We start from the raw sequence: 20,366 nt of genomic DNA, 5'->3' as shown, positions 1-20,366 counted from the left end.
CTGCTAGCTCATTCATATTAGCAGTATGGTTAGCAGACAGGAATATAAACAAACATGGATTCCACTGTTGAAAGTTTTGCATCGAATCATATCGTATCGCCAGAATATTCCATGTATCGTTATAGTATGGAATCGTCCTCAGTGCTGAGATTCACACCCCTAATGTGGATGGGTGGAATTGAACTCGGGTCTCCTCGCTGTGAGCCACTCGACCACCGTGCAGCCCCATTCAAGAATATTTCAAAGCAAACGACCTTTCTTATATGCTGACGTTATTCTGGCTTATAGCGTCCCAGCAACCCGAGGATGCTACCTTATCATCAGTTGCCATGGTAACCCCAGCAAAACAGCAGAAGAGCACGTGGAAATAAAACCACTTTATTAATCAATACAAACAAATGTTGATTGCCAGCAAACTACATCCAAATGAAAGGCGATAGAGAGAGCGAGGGTGGGAGGGGGTTGGTTGGGTGGGGGCGGGGGGGGGGGGGACACGTAAGTATTTACAGGACAGACAAAAAAGTGCACTAAGTTTTAGCAGGATGCAGGAGTTGTGGATCCCAGGAGACGTTTCACCCTCAGCTTCTCAAACATTCCACACGCTTTCCTCCTCCACGACAACGACGACGACAAACGGCACTCAAGCGTCTAAGTGGACTCGTCGTGCCGTCCCAACGTTCCAGTCGGCGCGCCGGCGAGGCACCCGGGAGGAAGACCACACCGCCACAGTCCCGAAGGAGGAGCAGGCAGGCAGGCTGGGGACAAATAAATATGGGAGCGTCTTCACGTCCTTGCAGCCTCTGAAGGGAATCGAACACCACCTTTGGCGTGTTGGAACTTCCCAGACGTGACGGATCGCGTGAAGGCGAGACGGCGTAGACGAGGATGTGGATGGAGAAGACGATAAAGTTGATATTACAAGGCAGCGCTCCATCACAGCGCCTCTAGTGGCCGTGGCAGGAACTTCCCCCAAGCGTCAGCTGACATTCTGCACGCGTGCACGCGGCGTCGGGACCCGTCTACCTTTGGCGCTAAAGTCCTAAGTCCGGGACCGTCAGAACCTCATCCGAGTGGACAGCTCGGTGGAGAGCGGCTAAAAGTTTGTAGCAGCTCCCGAGGAAGTCCAGAGGAGAAGCCAAGCCAGTTCCGCATCATCAGGAGTCCGGAGTTTCCGGGGAAAATGGAGGAGCAGAATGAAAAAAGGCCAAAGGAACAGGAAGTCAGGAGCGGCGTGCGCGACTCGCTCACATGTGCGTGTAAGTCCAACACCGTGGTCGCCGTTCACTTCTTCTTCTCTTTGGGCTTCTTGTCGGGGCGGCGGTCGGGCTCGGCGGAGGCGGGGCCGCGCGGCACGACCAGCACGCTGCCGTCGGCGCCGTACTGGAGCGAGTACTGGCTGGGGGGGTAGGGCCGGCCCCGCTCGTCCCGCAGCTGGGTGAAGACCTCCTGGCACAGACTTTGCATCTTCTGCTTCATCTGCCGGATGCAGCGGATGAACTCCATCTTCTCCTTGAGGAGGCGGGCCTTGTCGCGCCGCAGGTCGTGCACGCCCTGCTCCAGGTTGATGATGGTGTCCAGCTTGCGCTTGCGGCAGTTCTGAGCCGCCATCTTGTTCTTGCCCCGCCGGCGGATGTCCCGGATGAGCGCCAGCTGGGGCTCGCTGAGGCGGTGCTTGGCCAGGAGCTCGTTGAACTCCTCCACGGGCAGGTTGACGATCTTGTCGTTGGAGAAGGGGATCTTCATGGCGCGGGCTCGCCGCTCGTCGCGGCTCGAGTGCTTGTCCAGCAAGTCGTGCGGGGGCTGAAGCTTGGAGTGCTGCTTGTCACGCCCCGCCTTCTTGCCAGGCCCCGCGGGGAGTTCCGGGGGCTCGGAGAAGGCCAGCGGAAGGTTGTAGGTGTGGTTGTGGTTGACGCCGCCCAGCTGGGGGAGGAGGCTGCGGAAGTGGGCGGGATCCTGAAAGCTCATGCGGCACAGCTTGCTGTATTCGGGCTGGTAGCCGCCCACGGCGCCCTCCTCCGAGTCGGCGGCGGCCACCTCGGAGTCGGTGCTGTAGCCCACGGCGCCTTCCTCCGAGAAGGTGGCGGAGGTGGACGACGACGTCTCCGAGCTGCTGGGAGAAGCCGGGCTGCGGCTGGAGTCCAAGGACAGACCGGAATCCGAGTCCAGCTCGTCCTGAAGTTGCGAGGCCTGGGCCTGGCTGAAGCCCTCCTCCATGGCCAGGTCCAGCAGGCTGATCTCATCCAACATGGACTCCTCCAGCAGGCCGGCGAAGGGGTCGGCCAGGACGGCGGTGGCGCTCACGTTGGCGCCTGTGCCGTTGAGCAGGGGCGGCAGGAAGAGGCCGGTCAGGTTGGTGGTTCCGAAGGTGGCGTTGATGTTGCTGGAGTTGCTGGAGGACGTGCGCACGGCGCTCCTCGCCGGGAAGCTGGTGGCCTCCAAGTGAGGCTGGAAAACCGCCGGGAATTCCGGGCTGCAGTCGTCCAGCGAGGCCTGGTGGAGGCTCACGTCCTGGTTTATCGGCGCCGTGGGAGGGGTCAGCACAAAATCGCTCACCACGGTCGGCGCTGCCGTCCTGCCGACGTCGGCGACGCATCCCACGTTGCCGCCGCCGCCGCCGCTCACGTCCATGGCCTTCCAACACAAACATCAACGTCAGCCGCTGCTGCTTCGCTTGCGCTGGCGCTAAAAAGCCAAGGGTTAGCCTACTTGGAGCTCCATGACGGCCATGATGTCCTGCCACTGCTGCTCCAGGTCCAGCTGAGGTTCTGCAGGCGCCAGCGAGAGGCCCTGAGACGTGGAGGGAACGTCGGTGGCGGAAGGAGGTGTGGCCTGTGACAGGATGAAACATGAAACGTACGAAAACCTCCCGTGAGGTGTTCCGTCCGACTCCGCCCTTACCTCGGGATCTTCCCCGAAGGGGAACGTTGCTTCCAGCAGCCTCAAGCACTCCTGCAGCGACAGCGAGGTCTGAGATCCCGGCGCTGGCGGCTGCACGACACGAGACGACGCAACAGCGTCAACGTTTGCGGAAGAAAAGCAGGAAACGTTTTCCTCGGAAGCTCACCTGCTGCGGAATGCTCTCCCCGGTCTCGCCGTCCACGCAGCCGCGAAGGCCCCGCAGGTTGATACCGTTCCTCCAGCTCTCCCGCTCCTCCTCGGCGTCCTTGCTCTCCTGGGGGCGGGGCTTGTCCTCCTCATTCTCCTCCTTCTGGCGGCTGCTGTAGTTGAACACCTCCCTCCCCGCCCCGAGGTCAATGTCCTGGCGCCACAGGATGTCTATCAGGTCGATATCCTGCGGATAATTTGTGGTGTGTTCAAGTGCGTCAGATGATGCCGGCGTGACATTAGCGAGGCGACCATGTGACCGCACGAGTCTCGCTCCATTCAGGCGGCGGCTTACCTCCTTGCTGAGGTCGGCGGCGGCGTCCCTGTTCTCCTGCTCCTGGCCGCCGTCGGGGGCCACCGCGCCGGCGGCGTTCACGTCGTACGTGGACTCCGGCGCTCCGCCTCCCCCCCTCATGACCGGGGCGGCGTCCAGCTCGTCCACGTCGTCTAGGCCGCCCCCATTGTCCAGGGCGATGCCGGCGCTGCCGGGCTGGCCCCCGGCCGACACCACGCTCTCAGCGTCCCGGTGCACCAGCCAGGTGTCGAGCTCGGGGGTGGGCACGGAGAGGCGATCCAGCTGGCGCACCTGGTTCAGCAGGCGGCGGGTGGCGAAGAAGCGGTCCAGGTCCACGCTCTTTGGGTGAATGCCATAGCCGTCCAGCGTGTTGCGCAGGTTGTGGAACTGTGTCGGCGTGTAGGCTGAGCTCGGGCCCAGGATGATCTCCCTCAGGGGGGGCAGCTGAGTGCTCAGGTAGGTGTCGACGTCCACCCGCACCCCAATGAGACTCAGGAGGATGGTGAACTGAATCAGGCCCTCTGTGAAGTACTTTTTCAGGTAAAGCATTTCTTTACAAACGGAACCAAAGGTGAAAGTAAAAAATAAAAACAAAACGGCGGGGGGGCTACTTTCAACCAATACTGTTGCGTACAAGGGGGCGGAGCTAAAGACTTAAACAGCTGACGGGGAGCAGGGAAGGGTCTTCAGCTTTTTCCACTTCTGAGCGAGTCCGGGTCCTCCTCTGTCATATGACTGTCATCTTCCTGCCGAGAGAAAGAACATCACACCATCAGCCTCCCAGCTGGCAACATCTGCATTCAGGACAAGCTGGACCTGCTAGCTACACCGCATCCTCCCAGGAATGACACCCAAAAGGTGACGCTGTCATTCCCGCCCACGTGATCCAGCACAGTACTTTGCCATCACCCCACCCTTGACAGGACAACAACTTCTACCCTGCTGCTGAAGGTGAAAGCAGCCCGGCAGGTCGCTCCCTCCCTCCTTCCTCCTCTGCCTCCTCCTTGTGGCTAGCGGCAAGCTAGTCCGTCTTCAAGCCCCGCTGACGGCCGACTAACAAGAACAATCCCTCCGGGAGCAATGGCGGAATACACGAGTTTGACTTTGATTCCCCCCCACATTAAAGTGAAAGGCGTTGCCAACGGACGGTACACTTCCGTTGTGGCTAGCATCAGACAATCTCCCTAGCAACAAGTGGCAAAAAGATGATTGGCATCAAAGACAGCCCATCGCAGGGTCCAGCCGCGGAAAAGACACGCGAGCCTGACAGTCCGCAGCCAATAGGAATGAGACGGAGGTGGGACTAAAGTCAGTCTTTATGACTATTGGGGGGCGCGGCTGTCAAGCTGGAGTTAGCCTTGCGGCTACTTTGCTGTCAAATATCTCACAACTACTTGGCTGAATAACTTAATTCACAGTGAAAACATATCAATATATTCACTCGTATGCGCTACACTTTAATGTACGTATCGTCAATATCTGTTGACACACGCCACGACATTACGTATTAAAGAACTGCAAACATTGATTTAATACTCACTCCGAGAAGACTGTCCGTCTAAACCTCCATGGCCTCAAAATCCACAAAAACGCAGCGATTAGAGTCCAGTTTCAAGAAAAGTTCCACGCTATCGTCCCATTTAGATCGGCCTGTCCTCTTTGGATGGCCCAGCATGACTTGCACAATTGCTAGCTGCTCCCGCTAGCTTTAGCCTCACAGCGCCGCTTGACATCAAAACACGCTTTCTCACTGCGCATGCGTAGAACATTCTAGTGGCGAGCTTTCATCAGCTTGCGTGAAAGTCCCTTCAGTGCTTTATAAATATCAGCGCACCACAAACGTCACAGTCAGGCGGCACCTCGCCCCTTTTTTTTTTAAATGAAGCATAACTTTCACATTTATGTCCTGTTTTTTTAAATGTTTGTCAAGAGCCCCCAAAAAGAAAAAAAATATGAATAGATTTTTAATCCAAAGCTTGTTGTGTACTTCCTGATTCCTGTTTACTTGATGTGTGTGTGGACATTTGAACCTACACCTTTTCTAGGAACTTAAGAGAAAACACAAGACGTTTTAAATGAAATAAAACCTTTATTATTATTATTATTCATCTTTCTATATGTTGACTCCCATCAGGTTGACAGGCCGGTTGTTGTAGCGCTTGGAAATGTCTGCTTCAATCTGAAAACATAGGATAGTGATAATGATATATAAATACAGGTGAAACATTTTTTAGTCCAAAAGGGATGATATGAAATAAATTACCAGTTTTTTGAGCTCCTGTGTGCGTGCCGCCAGGAGGTCGACTCGAGGCTCCAGTCTGGACTGTTCCTGCAGAGCTTCCTGCCTCTTCTCAACCATGGTGGAAGCTTTCAGCTCCAAAATGTCCGCCTGCTTCATCTTCTGCCTCAGGATCTCCGTGACGCGCTCCACGTACCTGAAAGAAAGCGGCGGCGGTGGTGGTGCGATCGGTCGTGACACGGCGGGGGAAAAGAGGGGCGGCGGCGACATACCGCGGCGAGGCCAGGATCATGAAGAGGTGCTGCATCTGGAGCGTGGTGAGCCGGCCCATCAGGTCCCGCACCTCCATCAGCATCCTACGCACGTGCTCGCTGCTCTGGCCTTGGATGATGGCGGGCGCCGACTGGAACTGGCTCATGGCCACCACGTCGCTCTCTTGGCCCATCTCGCTGAGGCGCTGGCTGAGGAACGCTTCCAGCTGACAACCGGAAAAGAGTCAGGAAACAGTGGAAAAAGTTCAAGACCGTCCACCCCACCGTCCACCCCCTGGCCAATGGCAACAGAGTAGACGGCCAAGAGGAGAAGAATGCAAACTTACTACACACAACTTGAGATTTATGGAGTACAATAATCCCTCGTTTATCTTGGTTATCAGTTCCAGACCCGACTGTGAATTTCTGCAAACTCGGCTTCCTAATTTATAAATGAAATGTTTTCATAGAGCATAGATGTTTACGACCTTCTTCCAGACATGAAATAACAACATATTAGAAAATAAAACATAAACAAAACCTGTTCACAACCTTCTAAATACGGGTTTTAACATTAGAGCACTGCAGACATGAAATAACACCCCTATAGGCACCTTTACACTCCTATTATCTAATATAATAGACATAAGACAAAATAAGATACAGTATACAAGACATGGAAAACCTGTTTACGATCTTTTGAATATGTTTATATATTATTAGAGTCCTCTAGACATGAAATAACACCCCTATAGTCACCTTTACACTGATATTACCTAATCTAGTTGACGAAAGAAGATATATGAGACATAGAAAACCTGTTTACTATCTTTTGAATATGCTTAACATTATTAGAGCCCTCTAGACATGAAATAACACCCCTATAGTCACCTTTACACTGCTATTACCCAGAATAGTCGACATATAAAAGAGAAAATCTGACATAAATAAGACTCCTGCTCGATGGGTGTTGCGGTAAATATGTTCTGGATCTCGGGAAGCTGAGTAAGGTGGGAAGGACAGGAAGTGCCGTTGGGGATTCAGAGTTGACTATTAGCTTGCCGTAGCGAACGGCCACAACAGTTGGCCTCCGCAATGCCACGCAAAACTCTGGTCCAAATTGAGTGCAAAATGGTGAAGAATTATGGTATGTTATTAAAATTATTATGAATAAAATAACATTATTCCAGTGCCCCGGTGGGATGCAGTCCTATGGTAAAGGCTACGTTACCTCCACGAGCTCATCAATGAACTGGCCCCGGGAGTGAGCGTTCTCGAGGATACTCAAAGCATCCTCGCCTCTCGCCGTGCCCTCAGGACCTGCGATGGAGTACCCTTCCTTAGCCCAAAACCGACCCAAGCTGCCGAGTGAGTATTTGCACCGTTCCCCTGAGAGGACTCACAGTCTGTTCCCGCTTGGACCACTTCAATCTCAACGGGGGCGGGGTCCCCGTCGCCCCAGTCAATCTCGCCGCCGGCATCCTGCTGACGGATGACAGGAAGACATGTAAAGAATATCACAATATGTGACATAGCGTCCGCGTCAGAATGGTTGGGACCTCAGAGCTGGGCTCCAGGCTGATCCCCCAGTCGATGCCGTCCTCCACCGTGACCCCCGAGCCCGCACCCTGAGTGCTGAAGTCTCCCCAGTCGATCTAAGAAAGTTAACCACAGCACAAGCTAGCATCTTTCCTTCAAAACGTTTCTTCTTTCTAAACGCAGGACCGACCGCGTCCTCGGCGAGCGCTTCAGGAGGCGTGTCCTCCACGTGTGGCCTCTCCACCACCACGGGAGCGTTGCCGGTCCGCCACTCGTAGAAGGTTACGTTGCCTCGTTTTTGGGCGAACGTCAGCAGGGGCAGGACCGGTTCCGACCTGCCAACAAAAAGACATCTGGGGAATGAAACATGGCCGACGGTACACGTGGAACAAGCAGGGGAACGCCACGCTCACCACTCGCATACGAAGTTTGTGAAAGTGGTGTAAACTTCTATTTTCTCCTCCAACAGGGCTGCGTCCCTCCCCACTTTGTCAAGAACGTCTGGTAGATCTTTGACCAGAGCCTGCAGCTCACGAGGAACGTTGTCTCCCTGGGAGAGCAGGTCACAATCGGCGTTTTCTCAAGTTGCTTTTTTTTAAAAAAAAAATTTAAGCGGTGCCACATTTCTACTCACTTTGATGCCGTACTGCTTGCAGGCGGCGTAGTAGCGTTCCCGCAGGTCTGCAGACGATCTCTGGCACTCCGCTTCCCGCCGGCTCATCTCCTGCTGGAGCTGCTTGGCTTTGGCCAGCTGCTTCCTCAGAGCCGGACCTTCGTAGTTCACGTTCCGAGCCAGCAAGCTGGCCACCTCCGCTGTCATGCACATGCACCGCAGGTTTGGAAAATAGCCTATACCAAGGGTGTCCAAAGTGTGGCACGAGGGCCTGGTGGCGCACTCTAAAAATATCATTTTCAAGAACTAACGAAAAAACAATAATAAAAAATTATTATTATTGTCATTTTATATTTATATTATTATTTATATTTATTATTTATATATATTATATAGTAATTTTACAACAATAAAGCCAAAATATTAAGAAAAAATATTTGCAATTTTATGAAAATTATATTCTGAATAATATGAGGAAAAATCATTTTAGTAGCATACCCTTGAAATATAAAAAAAAAACATTGGGGAAATTAGGTTGCAAAAAAAGTAAAAATACAAATAATAAACTCAAAATATTATCGGAATAAAGCCATAATTACAAGAAAAATAAATTACAAAATATTTGGTCATTTTTCAACATTATAACATAACATTATATTATAATGAGAAAAAAAAGACAAAAAATGCAATTTAATATTATGGGAACAATAATGTTATTTTAGTAGCATAACACATTTTAAAAGAAAAGTCATAATGTTATGAGAAAAAAACGTAAGCTACATTTTTTTTTTAAATTAGGTTGCATGAAAATATGACCAGAAGAAAATACTACAAGAAGAAAGTTAAAATAGTTTTAAAATAAAACAAAAAAAACAGCAGAAATTGAAACATACTTTAAGGAGGACAAAGCTGCAAATTGATGACAATTAAAAAAAAAAGTCATTTAAGTAGCTTAGTGGCCTTAGTGGACCACTGAAGACTTCCCAACAGAGACAGGAGCATTGAAAGCACTCACCAACGTAGATGTTCTCTGCCTCATACAGGGACACGATCTCCTGCCAGTCCTACCACGACACCAAGATCATCACAGATCCCAACGGAGAAACAAGACGTTCTCTCACCTTCATCCTCTGCGAGGAATATCTGCCAAATATGTTCTTGGAAGACGCCTCCGTTCCCTTCAGGATCTCCACAATTCTCAAACAGTGGAAGTAGTGAATGTCTACAACACACACACGTCAACACCTGATCATTTCCCACACTGGGTGAAGAACTCTAAACCAAAGTGTCCAGGCACCTACAAGAGCCTGACAGGAGCTGCTTGATCTCCTCGTTCTCCGGCATGTCCTCCATGGCAGCGTTGATCTTCTCTCGGATGACTTTGACGCCATTCTGCCATTTCAGATTGCAGTGACGTCGATCTATCAGCCAGTCTGCACACAAGCGTCAGTATTCTCCAATAACATTGAAATCCACGCGTGTACGCTTCCATAGTGAAAAGGACGTGACATATTTGCCTTACTTACCTAACAGTTTGCTGGTCTGTATGTCGATCGGGAGGTTCTGTATATTCTGCAGACGTGAGAGATGATCATGTTATACAGCACCTCCTGGGACCGGCTGCACTTTCACGTACAGCGCTTCACAACGGTGAGTTGGCGATCATGGAGGTGACACAAACAAACTAAAAACAGCACGTCGATATGTACTTACGTCCATGGTGACTTATTTACACTCTTAAATCCACTTTCACGGCTTCATTTCATGTTTATTTAAAAGGACTTCTGGAGATGTGCTGCCTTCATCCGGGTTTGACACGTTACAAGAGCGAGGGCCAATAGGGAAAGGCCATGATACGCTATCAAAAGAGATGACCAATCAGAGCAAACGTTGCTGTAAGCGGGCTCTGATTGGTAAATTTTCTTTATATGCAGTGCCAATACCTACCAATAGAGGGCGACTTGTTATTAGAATTAATTAAAAAGGTCAGCGCGTAAATTGTTGGAGTATTTCTCAGCTTTTTATTCATATCTACGCTACAAAACCACAGATTTTTGCACTCAGTTTATAGTTTTGTTTTTTTCTCACCTGGCTAATTGAGGAAGATAATCCCCACCCAGGACACACATAGAACGATCATAAAGTTTACGACGTTCGGCCCGTTTTCAAGCTAGTTTGCGTATTGACGTTGGTTCCAATCCAAGTTGCATGGAGCTCGCTTCTTCTGTTAATGTACAATAACTGGTAGGAATGTTGGCTACACTCCACTGCCTTTATTTAATAATTCATAACCGAATACAAAGTGGGGCCAGGTGAATGGGCTTCTTGCTAGTGTGGCTCTCACTTCAGCCCATTTGAATGTCACACAAACTTGCAAAGTAAGCGTCCAGGACTTTATGCAAAACATTCATGTGGCCTCTGTGTGTGTGTGTGTGTGTGTGTGTGTGTGTGTGTGTGTGTGCAGCTTAAAGTAATCAGAGTTGTGAAACAAGAGCAGGGCAAGTCAAACACAAAGATGACTTTATTCACAGTCCAAATTCCACATTAGCGCGAGTGGAGACACGGATAAAGGGAATTTATGTGGTGTTTGGAAAAGCTGCTGTACTCTGGAGTTCACATCAACTTTTTGTCAGGAATCTCGACGTGGACGGCAGGAAGGAGGAAGGTCCCACTGACTGAGTCACCGTCACACACTCCTGCTCCCGGCTGGGCGGGATCAAGGTGTGTGTGTGTGTGTGTGTGTGTGATGAGAAGGTGAGACGGAGGCAGAAGGACAGAGATGCTGCTCACCTGACAAGAAGACGACAGAGAGGCAGGAGAGAAGTTCATCATGACTGGGCAGACTCACGTCTAATATTCCTTACCAACAAGGTTAGCAACTATTTACTTATCTATAGTTGTACATGTAACCATGGTAACCAGTCAGTAGCTGACAATGTCCGACAAGGAAAACATCTCGTGCGTGGGGGTCAGACTTGTGAATGTGAGGGCGCAGTGGATCAGCGGAGGTGAACTCAAACGGCGTGCCAGTCTGCGGCGGTCCGGTCCGCTGGTTAGCGATCTCGCAACAAAGAGGCGTGCGGTGTTCTTTTTGCCATGTGTGACGAGCGCACACGGTAACTTATTAAAAGCGGAGGCCCTCCTTTGTGTCAACAGGCCCGCTCGTCTCAAAGGTCACGTCCGAGTTCAAGCCGCCAACAGGAAGTATGCCTGCGCGTTGTAGAGTTATTCGCCGCAGGCTGGAAAGTCGCGATGGGGATGCGAACGGCAAACATCAACGGTTTGTGTTGAGAAGGAAAGAAAGTGATGCTGCGTCGCTGGCATGGTGGAAGTATCACACCTTCGCCACGGGAGTCAACACAGCAGATCAAACATCATGGCCGACCTTTGTACGAGCGCTCCCAGCAGGTGTGCACGGCTGATAAGACTCGGATGGCCGTGCACGTGCGCTCTATTTGCATAGCTGCTCCTACACATCAAGAAAATCTTGATATATCCACATAGCAAGATGGTGGCAGAGTGGAGCGTAGACGCGTCATGGAGTAAGAATGTACGTATCCGATTGTTGTAGCGTCCAATATAGCAGAGACTGCCTGGCAAGTAAAGCAACGTAAAGTTAGAGTATTGTAGTTTTGTAGACTTCAAGCATGGACTAAAGAAAAGTAAAGCTGAGTACTGCAGGGCAAGGTCGACAACAGGAGCTGAAAGCCCCATGTAGTAGAGTAGTAGTAGTAGTAGTATTGCAGGGCAAAGTATCGTAGAGTAATGTAAGGCAAGGTCGGGAAGAGTAGCGTCAACCCCAATGTAGCAGAGTAGTAGTAGTAGTGTTGCAGGGCAAAGTATCGTAGAGTAATGTAGGGCAAGAAGACTAGCATAAAGCCCAATGTAGTAGAGTATAGTAGTAGTAATGCAGGGCAAAGTATCGTAGAGTAATGTAGAGCAAGGTCAACAACAGTCGCTGAAAACCCCATGTAGCAGAGTAGTAGTAGTAGTAGTAGTAGTAGTAGTAGTAGTAGTAGTATTGCAGGGCAAAGTATCGTAGAGTAATGTAGCGCAAGAAGACTAGCATAAAGCCCAAAGTAGCAGAGTAGTATTAGTAGTATTGCAGGGCAAAGTATCGTAGAGTAATGTAGGGCAAGAAGACTAGCATAAAGCCCAATGTAGTAGAGTCGTAGGGGTAGTATTGCAGGGCAAAGTATTGTAGAGTAATGTTGGGCAAGGTCGGGAAGAGTAGTGTCAACCCCAATGTAGCAGAGTAGTAGTAGTAGTATTGCAGGGCAAAGTAACGTAGAGTAATGTAAAGCAAGGTCGGAAAGAGTAGTGTCAACCCCAATGTAGCAGAGTATAGTAGTAGTATTGCAGGGCAAAGTATCGTAGAGTAATGTAAGACAAGAAGACTCGCATAAACCCCATGTAGCAGAGTATAGTAGTAGTATTGCAAGGCAAAGTATCGTAGAGTAATGTAGGGCAAGAAGACTAGCATAAAGCCCAATGTAGCAGAGTATAATAGTAGTACTGCAGGGCGAAGTATCGTAGAGTAATGTAGGGCAAGAAGACTAGCATGAAGCCCAATGTAGTAGAGTCGTAGGAGTAGTATTGCAGGGCAAAGTATTGTAGCGTAATGTTGGGCAAGGTCGGGAAGAGTAGTGTCAACCCCAATGTAGCAGAGTAGTAGTAGTAGTATTGCAGGGCAAAGTATCATAGAGTAATGTAAAGCAAGGTCGGAAAGAGTAGTGTCAACCCCAATGTAGCAGAGTATAGTAGTAGTACTGCAGGGCAAAGTATCGTAGAGTAATGTAAGGCAAGAAGACTAGCATAAACCCCATGTAGCAGAGTATAGTAGTAGTATTGCAAGGCAAAGTATTGTAGAGTAATGTAGGGCAAGGCCAAGAAGACTAGCATAGACCCCAATGTAGCAGAGTATAGTAGTAGTATTGCAAGGCAAAGTATTGTAGAGTAATGTAGGGCAAGGCCAAGAAGACTAGCATAGACCCCAATGTAGCAGAGTAGTAGTAGTAGTATTGCAGGGCAAAGTATAGTAATGTAGGGCAAGAAGACTAGCATAAAGCCCAATGTAGCAGAGTATAGTAGTAGTATTGCAGGGCAAAGTATCGTAGAGTAACGTAGGGCAAGGTCAAGAAGACTAGCATAGAGCCCAAAGTAGCAGAGTATAGTCAGAGTTCAAACACAGAGTACTGCCAAGTACAGCTGAGTATAGTTGAGCGTAGCAGCAGAGTAGAGTGGAGATGAAGCGTGGAGTAAAGCTGAGTAAAGTCGAGTATACTGGAGTACTGCAGGGCAATGTGGAGAAGAGCAGCAAAGAGTGTGGCGTTCGGGCGTCGCGTAAAGCGGAGTATCGCAGGGCCGAGCAGTAAGTGGAGTAACGTAGGGAAAGTATAGTCGGGTTCAAACACGGAATGAAGGAATGCAGGTGAGAGTATGAAAACATGGAAGATACGCGGCAAGTAGTAAAATAGTACAAATGTGTTTGTTGACTTTGATGCTGATGGACGGGGTGTGGTTGCCATGGAGACGGTGTTACACATGCATGTCAGCATGTTGGAGCATGATGTTATGTAACAGTGTAGTGTTGCTACGACATCACACGGGGTCACATGACCAAGAGACAGAAGATCCTGGCTGGAGATATCCTGGCTCCTTCATTTATTCATTTATAGGCACCGAGTGTCAGGTGACCCGTCAACCCCCCCCCCCTTCCCGAACACACGCAGCAGTGATACGTGGCGAGGACAAAAGACGACTAGAGGGCTTTTCCTTGCCAGTTGATGACATCAAACGCATCATAGAGACGCTTTCAATATTTTAGTGTCAGTCCTACGCTCCTGATTGCCTTGAATGCATCGCCGCATGAAGAGATGTTGTCATGTTGTGTATCCGTACCCCAGGTCTTGCCTTGAACGCATCGCCACATGTAATGTTGTGTATGTGTACCCAGGTCTTGCCTTGAACGCATCGCCACATTAATAGATGTTGTAATGTTGTGTATCCGTACCCCGGGTCTTGCCTTGAACGCATCGCCACATTAATAGATGTTGTAATGTTGTGTATCCGTACCCCGGGTCTTGCCTTGAACGCATCGCCCCATGTTGTCATGTTGTGTATGCGTACCCCAGGTCTTGCCTTGAACGCATCGCCACATGAAGCAATGTTGTGTATGCGTACCCAAGGTCTTGCCTTGAACGCATCGCCACATGGAATGTTGTGTATGCGTACCCCAGGTCTTGCCTTGAACGCATCGCCACATGTTGTCATGTTGTGTATTCTTACCCCAGGTCTTGCCTTGAACGCATCGCCACATGGAATGTTGTGTATGCGTACCCCAGGTCTTGCCTTGAACGCATCACCACATGTTGTCATGTTGTGTATGCGTACCCCAGGTCTTGCCTTGAACGCATCGCCACATGAAGCAATGTTGTGTATGCGTACCCAAGGTCTTGCCTTGAACGCATCGCCACATGGAATGTTGTGTATGCGTACCCCAGGTCTTGCCTTGAACGCATCGCCACATGAAGCGATGTTGTCATGTTGTGTATACGTACCCCAGGTCTTGCCTTGAACGCATCGCCACATGTTGTCATGTTGTGTATGCGTACCCCAGGTCTTGCCTTGAACGCATCGCCGCATGAAGCGATCTTGTCATGTTGTGTATGCGTACCCCAGGTCCGGTGTCCCTCTCGCCGCCATCATGGCTGACCCCAGCTGGTGGAAGCTGACCTTCTCCCGCAAGAAAAAGTCCGAGTCCAAGGTCCTGTACGAGATCCCGGCCGAGTACGGCAGCAACACCAAAGAGCACCCCAGCGGCGGACCCGCTCCGGAGGTGGCCGACGACCAGTTCAGCGCCAGACTGGAGAAGATCGTGGACAAGTCGGCCACCAAGGGGCGCCACGTCAAGGTGTCCCACTCGGGTCGCTTCAAGGAGAAGAAGAAGATCCGAGCCACGCTGGCCGAGAACCCGGACCTGTTTACCGAGCAGAACCTGGCGGACCAGCACCACAAGAAGAAGACTGACAAGTAGCAGGGGCCGCCGTGGCACTTTCACGGGTAAAAACGTTCACGTGAGCCACCTGGGGGTGCAGTCGGGACCAACACGTGCTGCTGTGCACTGGGCGGGGCGGGGCCGGGCCGGGCGGGGCCGGTGCCACAGCCAATCACAGCTAAACAAACGGGATGTTTTCTTGATGGGAATGGAGGTCGTTGATTGTTGTCACTTGAGAATCAAATCACATGATGCTGCTGTATCTTCTTTTCCTTACGCTTAACAAGTCCACATTTCAACACACATCCCAGTCCAATGTCTGCTGCTTCTGTTGCCACGGCGATGGTAAGAAGACACTTGTCACCTGATACTCCATCATCATCACTGACACCTTCTGGCCACAGTGTGCACTCAACCAGGTCCCAGTCGTGGGCGATAGCAGAATTGTTCCTTTGAAACAAAAAACATGATTTTCTGGCATTTTTTTCTGTTACCCATACCAATGTCGTTTTGGGGGACGTTTTTTGGAAACCGATGACTTTTTTTTTGGCATTTTTTAAAATACCGATAACAGTTATTGGCATACATTTTATCACTTTTATTACCTTTTTTGTCATTTTTAAAAATACAGATTACTGTTATTGGCATATGTTTTATCACTTTTATTACCTTTTTTGGCATTTTTTTGTTCATTACCAATATGCTCTGATTTCCCCGATACTGTGGATTTAAAAAAAAAAAAAATTTCCAATTAGCTTTTTTTTTTTTTTTTTTTTTACTTTTTTATCCAATGTCAACAAGCCAGTTTTTAGTGTTTTATACTGATACTGATTACTTTCACTGATCAATAACCATTTTAGGGCATTTTGTTTCAATACTGATTATGATTGTGTTTACCCCCCCCCCCCCCCCCCCCCCGCCCCAATACCGATTCCTGTTACCATTTAGCTTTTTTGCCCGCGATTGGTTGGCGACCAGTCCAGGGTGGACCCTGTGCTCTTGCTCAAAGTCAGCTGGGATAGGCTCCAGCACACCCCTGTCACCCCAGTGACATACTGATTCTATGATCTATTTTGGCAATTTTTATAAGACTAATAACCTTTTCACATTTTGTGATTTTAACAGTGCAATTACCTTTTCTGTATTTCTGTTCGATACCAACAACCGACTTTTTTTTTTTTACACAGATCTTTTTCATATTGTTTTTTTGGTGTAAAAAAAAAAAATTCTGATTACTTTATTTCCCCAATAGTAGTAACCTCTTTTTGTTTAAAAAAAATGCTTTTTCCCACAATTCCTATTTCACATTTTTCATAGCAATATGGATTATTGTTTGCATTTTTTTCCCGATACATAACCTTTTTTGGCATTTCAATACTAATTCTGATTGTCTTTAAAAAAAAAATACTGACACGATAATCAATTGATGGAACAATAAAGAAAAACAGGTAGATAATTATGTAATCGATAACTTGACTTGTGCATGTATGTGTGTGTCTCCGCGTCACACAGGCTGGATGGCAAGAGGGTTCACTCTGCATGTGTCGTTGCGCATTGGTTCTATAGTGGAATGAACATCTCATTCAGCCTGTTTGTGGGGGCGGGGCCACTAGCGAGTGGATACAGAGCAGTTAGCCTCGTGAGGGAGCGGGCGCTAACATGGGCACAGAAGGCGTTTGATCAAAACAGTGCAAAATGTTGCTGTTAAACGATGCCAACGCATCAGATAATGAGGTTCGTGTGAGCCCACAAAGCAGTTTTGGATAACTACATTTCCGGAAGTCCTCGGGAGCGCTAAAACCAATGAGATTTTTTGGTCATTTTATTTCATTAAAATCCATAAATACTCATTAATTGACAATTTCAATGTGTTAAAATTGTGGAATAAAGCAAATATCTGGTATTTCTGATCAACACGGACGTGTTTATCAATCAAGAGTGATGTTATTTACGAGCCATACATTCTATTCTTGTGCGAGTCCTGATAAATTGATACAACACAAAATTCCGAGCGTCAACATACAATTCCAACATTTAAACACCCGAACTCCCTGAACATGTCAACAAGACAACAATCAAGTATGACGGACAGCAGGGTGAGGGTCCGGCCACCAGCAGAGGGGCGCTGCTTTACGGAGACAGGCGCTGGTAAACCCAACCGCCCTCGCCGTGGTGCTGGTGCTCGCCCAGCACCGCGTCGGCAGCCAGTCTGGTGAAGACGATACGGTCGTGGAGTCTGTTGGTCTGACCCTGCCAGAACTCTATCAGGTGAGGCTTCACCACGTAGCCCCCCCTAGTGGACGCAGAGAAGAATACAGGCAACTGTTAGCACTTTAGCACCTAAATACGTCACGGGAAGGTCATTAAACTCACCAGTAGTCTGGCATTGGTACTTGAGAGTCCTTGTACTTCTCCTCCAGCTCTAAATTCTTCTCCCTCAGATACTAAAAGGTAGATAAAGCATTAAATACACAAATTCTTCAGTACTACTACTAGTACTACTACTGTTTCTTACGTCTCTGTTAGGAACCGCCGTGCTCTGTCTGCTCACCACAGCGCCGATCTGGCTGCTCTTTGGCCGCGAGCGGAAGTACTCGCAGGAGCTCTGGTAGGGGATACGCTCCACCTCGCCCTCGATGCGGATCTACAAGCGGCACAAGATCTGTCAGAGGCCAATAACCACGACGCTCTCGTCGCCGGACGTCTCACCTGTCGGTTGAGAGGCTCCCAGTAGAAGACCAAGCACGCGTGAGGGTTGCTTTCCTGCGGAGGGGCAACGACAACCTGAGCTCGTGGAACCTTCACAACAGGAAGCGGAACTCACCAGCTCCTTTCCTTTACGGCTCTCGTAGTTACTGAAGAATCGGAAGCCGGCGTTGCTGTAGCCTTTGAGAAGAACCATGCGGGCCGACGGGCGTCCGTCTCTGCGCGGGTGACAAACACACACTTTGGTTAAGTGTAAAACCTGCAAAGCCGGCCGACATGGTGCCAGGGCTGCTCCTCACTTGGTCGCCGTGGCGATGCACATGGCGTTGGCCTCTCCGATCTCAGGACACTTGGTGGCTTCATCGAACCAGTTTCCAAATTGCTTGATTGGGTCCAGAGACGCCAGCTGGCTCTCCTCGAAACACTGCCAACACAACAATGCAGCACTGAAAGCTCCATGCACGCCTTGAAGGTCTCACCACCTTGCATGTACTTTGTACTATGTACTAATGCTGCCTTCAAGGCTGAACGTCAATGTGTTGCATTTTCATATTTGCAGACTCCTGCAAAGCTCACCTCCTCGTCCCCTTTGTATTTCTTCCTCATGTGGCTCAGGTCCATGTTTGCTCTGTCACACGTCGACTTACCGCTGAGGAAGTGTGCAAGGGCGCTTCGTTTGCACGCAGTCAAGCGGACGAGAGAAGCGGGATTTCCACCGAAAAAGCCAATGTGTCTCAATGGGAGCCTCATGCTACTACTGACGTAACCAACGCGCTTACGTAAAAACGTGACATGTGTTTGCTAACCACTGACAAAAGCTTATTTTAAGATGACCCCTTGTTAAAAAGAAATATATAAGTATTACCAGTCATTAAAAATATTGAAAGTTGTAACTTACAGTGTTACGCTTTGCAGTGTATTCTCGAGTACACACGGTGGTGCGTTTTTTACATTGCGTAAAAATGAGTTTCAGAGTGAATAAAACGTAGGCAGCCGTGAGATTATGTAAATAAAATAAATTCGAGATTGATTATTAATGTGCGTGGATTCATTTTTAGTAGTCTTCCGCTTGTAAATCTTAGCTTGTTACAACTACTTGTGACAGCTGTCATTTTACCGGCATGATAGCGAAAGCAGCCCGCCGTCACTTCCGGGAAGGGACTTCCGGGAAGGGACTTCCTGTCAAAGATGGCGGCGACCTTGTGTGTGAAGTTACTACCTAAACAAGGTAATGTTGAGCAAATACTGCACGTTTATGTGATATATTATGTATATTATGCATGTTAGCAGCTAACTATTGGCCACGGTTAGTATGTAATGTGCTTAAATTAAACTATAGCGAAGCTAGCGTTAAGCTAACTGTCGCTAGCGCTAAGCCGAATGAAGCTAGCTCTGAGCTAGCATCCGAGTGACTGTCTCGGTGTCTTCCAGGATGTCTCCCCCTGACTCAGAGCGTTCGACACGGCTCCAAAGCCGTCACCCGCCACAGGAAACCGATGCACTTTCTCAAACAGAAGCTGATGGCTGTCACAGAGTACATCCCCCCGACGCCGCCCGCTCCGCCGGGCGCTTACCCGGCTCCAACCACAGTTGTTGAGGTAACAGGCGCCCGTTGCCATCCTCTTCTACGCCAACTTTTATATTAGTTGTTTAGGAGAAAGCGTTCGTGGGGGCTATTGCTGAGGTCCCTCCCCAATATTTTGCACGTAAAAGATATAATATGTGCACTTTCTTTATAATAACAGGAGAGCGCATTTGTGAGGCTGCTGAAGAGGAACCTGGAGAAGGTCTTCCAGGACTACAAGATGGTCGCTGTGGCGCAGAACAACGGCTGCAACGCCAACGACATGCTTGTGCTCAAGAACAGATTGCACAAACATGACATCCATGTTAAGTTCTTCTCCAACAAGGTAAAGGCAGATCACTTTTTTGCAGGTCGGAGGACCACAATGCATAACCATTTCCCCACGCAGGTGATGTGCTCCTTTCTGAATGAGACCGTGTACAGCAACATGGCTCCTCTGTTCATCGGGCCCACCGTGCTGTTTGTCAGCAAAGAACCCAAAGCCAAGGAGATGCTGGCGACGCTGCGTGTCAGCCCACAGATGATCCTACTGGGTGGGTTTGAAAGCATGAAAGATAAAGGAGATAAACGACTAACACGATGTGCCCCGCAGGAGCGTGTATAGACGACACCTTGCTGACCGCGCAGGGCGTGGCGCGCTACTCCAAGCTGCCGTCGGTCAGCGTGGCCCGGGGCGAGCTGGTGGGCAGTCTGAACCTGCTCACTTCCAACACCGCCTCCTTGCTGCAGCGACACCCCGCCCACCTGACGGCGCTGCTGCAGCGGTACGGCACACGGCAGGACGCAGAGGAAGCCACGTGAGAGGACTTACCGCTGACAGTATGGACACTTACCAGGTGCTCTTTTGGGGTGGCGAAGGAGTGTGTGCGGTTGCTCTTGTCGTGATCGTCAGTCGTGCCGTCTGTATTTACATTAAAAGGGGTTTAGTCTAAATGGAATGTGCTGCGACGTTCACTTTTAGCTGCATCAGGGGTGCCCGAGCCGAGAATCAAACCCAGGTCTTCCAATCTCCATACCGTGTGGCCTACACCAAGTT

General features: G+C 49.5%; 5 protein-coding genes across 9 annotated transcripts; 2 read left to right on the top strand and 3 right to left on the bottom strand.

The window, feature by feature from the left end:
• Positions 1-362: 362 nt before the first annotated feature.
• Positions 363-5,197, bottom strand: nfe2l1b (nfe2 like bZIP transcription factor 1b). 2 transcript variants are annotated; one of them, XM_058068435.2, is made up of 6 exons: positions 4,941-5,197; positions 3,401-4,146; positions 3,065-3,292; positions 2,899-2,988; positions 2,707-2,829; positions 363-2,631 (listed from the first exon to the last, which is right to left on the bottom strand). In XM_058068435.2, the coding sequence occupies exons 2-6, from the start codon at positions 3,947-3,949 to the stop codon at positions 1,282-1,284; spliced, it is 2,340 nt and encodes a 779-aa protein (XP_057924418.2). In that variant the 5' UTR covers positions 3,950-4,146; positions 4,941-5,197; the 3' UTR covers positions 363-1,281. The 2 variants fall into 2 exon arrangements, with proteins under 2 accessions (XP_057924418.2, XP_057924416.2); XM_058068433.2 differs by having other exon boundaries at positions 2,707-2,988.
• A 272-nt stretch (positions 5,198-5,469) lies between these two features.
• On the bottom strand, positions 5,470-9,913 carry cdk5rap3 (CDK5 regulatory subunit associated protein 3). 2 transcript variants are annotated; one of them, XM_058068442.2, is made up of 14 exons: positions 9,756-9,913; positions 9,569-9,614; positions 9,344-9,475; positions 9,164-9,264; positions 9,058-9,106; positions 8,064-8,242; positions 7,843-7,979; positions 7,620-7,764; positions 7,450-7,545; positions 7,294-7,375; positions 7,122-7,210; positions 5,912-6,117; positions 5,664-5,835; positions 5,470-5,579 (listed from the first exon to the last, which is right to left on the bottom strand). In XM_058068442.2, the coding sequence occupies exons 1-14, from the start codon at positions 9,759-9,761 to the stop codon at positions 5,514-5,516; spliced, it is 1,506 nt and encodes a 501-aa protein (XP_057924425.2). In that variant the 5' UTR covers positions 9,762-9,913; the 3' UTR covers positions 5,470-5,513. The 2 variants fall into 2 exon arrangements, with proteins under 2 accessions (XP_057924425.2, XP_057924426.2); XM_058068443.2 differs by having other exon boundaries at positions 7,294-7,372; positions 9,756-9,912.
• Positions 9,914-10,404: 491 nt separating this feature from the next.
• Positions 10,405-15,945, top strand: prr15lb (proline rich 15 like b). 3 transcript variants are annotated; one of them, XM_058068460.2, is made up of 3 exons: positions 10,405-10,420; positions 10,676-10,913; positions 14,724-15,945. In XM_058068460.2, exon 3 carries the CDS (start codon positions 14,749-14,751, stop codon positions 15,076-15,078), a length of 330 nt encoding a protein of 109 aa, XP_057924443.2. In that variant the 5' UTR covers positions 10,405-10,420; positions 10,676-10,913; positions 14,724-14,748; the 3' UTR covers positions 15,079-15,945. The 3 variants fall into 3 exon arrangements, with proteins under 3 accessions (XP_057924443.2, XP_057924444.2, XP_057924442.2); XM_058068461.2 differs by lacking the exon at positions 10,405-10,420 and having other exon boundaries at positions 10,504-10,763; XM_058068459.2 differs by lacking the exon at positions 10,405-10,420 and having other exon boundaries at positions 10,619-10,913.
• Positions 15,946-16,763: 818 nt separating this feature from the next.
• On the bottom strand, positions 16,764-18,792 carry pnpo (pyridoxamine 5'-phosphate oxidase). The gene is made up of 7 exons (XM_058068455.2): positions 18,322-18,792; positions 18,045-18,169; positions 17,864-17,963; positions 17,749-17,802; positions 17,555-17,683; positions 17,413-17,483; positions 16,764-17,332 (listed from the first exon to the last, which is right to left on the bottom strand). The coding sequence occupies exons 1-7, from the start codon at positions 18,493-18,495 to the stop codon at positions 17,170-17,172; spliced, it is 816 nt and encodes a 271-aa protein (XP_057924438.2). The 5' UTR covers positions 18,496-18,792; the 3' UTR covers positions 16,764-17,169.
• A 118-nt stretch (positions 18,793-18,910) lies between these two features.
• On the top strand, positions 18,911-20,363 carry mrpl10 (mitochondrial ribosomal protein L10). The gene is made up of 5 exons (XM_078791280.1): positions 18,911-18,973; positions 19,177-19,343; positions 19,491-19,655; positions 19,719-19,863; positions 19,923-20,363. The coding sequence occupies exons 1-5, from the start codon at positions 18,934-18,936 to the stop codon at positions 20,129-20,131; spliced, it is 726 nt and encodes a 241-aa protein (XP_078647406.1). The 5' UTR covers positions 18,911-18,933; the 3' UTR covers positions 20,132-20,363.
• The last annotated feature ends 3 nt before the right edge of the window (positions 20,364-20,366 follow it).

Source organism: Doryrhamphus excisus, linkage group LG6 (assembly GCF_037039965.1).
Source record: "Doryrhamphus excisus strain RoL-2023G ecotype Guam linkage group LG6, RoL_Dexc_Guam_v1.1, whole genome shotgun sequence".
NCBI lineage: Eukaryota > Metazoa > Chordata > Actinopteri > Syngnathiformes > Syngnathidae > Doryrhamphus > Doryrhamphus excisus.
The sequence above is the reverse complement of the archived record's forward strand: the minus strand, read 5'-3'. Positions and strand labels throughout refer to the sequence as shown.

Bases quoted from the DNA above. Each gene is read 5' to 3' on its own strand.
- pnpo (XM_058068455.2), bottom strand. From the start codon at position 18,495: ATGAGGCTCCCATTGAGACACATTGGCTTTTTCGGTGGAAATCCCGCT. The intron at 18,170-18,321 runs GTGAGCTTTGCA...TTGTGTTGGCAG, and splicing joins AATACAAAGGGGACGAGGAG to TGTTTCGAGGAGAGCCAGCT. The intron at 17,333-17,412 runs GTGAGTTTAATG...TGCGTCCACTAG, and splicing joins GTACCAATGCCAGACTACTG to GGGGGGCTACGTGGTGAAGC.
- prr15lb (XM_058068461.2), top strand. From the start codon at position 10,621: ATGTGGTGTTTGGAAAAGCTGCTGTACTCTGGAGTTCACATCAACTTT. The intron at 10,764-14,723 runs GTGTGTGTGTGT...TGCGTACCCCAG, and splicing joins CCCGGCTGGGCGGGATCAAG to GTCCGGTGTCCCTCTCGCCG.
- nfe2l1b (XM_058068433.2), bottom strand. From the start codon at position 3,949: ATGCTTTACCTGAAAAAGTACTTCACAGAGGGCCTGATTCAGTTCACC. The intron at 3,293-3,400 runs GTAAGCCGCCGC...AATTATCCGCAG, and splicing joins CCGCCGACCTCAGCAAGGAG to GATATCGACCTGATAGACAT. The intron at 2,632-2,706 runs GTAGGCTAACCC...TTGTGTTGGAAG, and splicing joins TGGCCGTCATGGAGCTCCAA to GCCATGGACGTGAGCGGCGG.
- mrpl10 (XM_078791280.1), top strand. From the start codon at position 18,934: ATGGCGGCGACCTTGTGTGTGAAGTTACTACCTAAACAAG. The intron at 18,974-19,176 runs GTAATGTTGAGC...GGTGTCTTCCAG, and splicing joins GAAGTTACTACCTAAACAAG to GATGTCTCCCCCTGACTCAG. The intron at 19,864-19,922 runs GTGGGTTTGAAA...TGTGCCCCGCAG, and splicing joins CCCACAGATGATCCTACTGG to GAGCGTGTATAGACGACACC.
- cdk5rap3 (XM_058068442.2), bottom strand. The intron at 7,980-8,063 runs GTGAGTAGAAAT...CTGCTCTCCCAG, and splicing joins GCAAGCAGTACGGCATCAAA to GGAGACAACGTTCCTCGTGA. The intron at 7,211-7,293 runs GTGAGTCCTCTC...ACTCCATCGCAG, and splicing joins GGTCCAAGCGGGAACAGACT to GTCCTGAGGGCACGGCGAGA.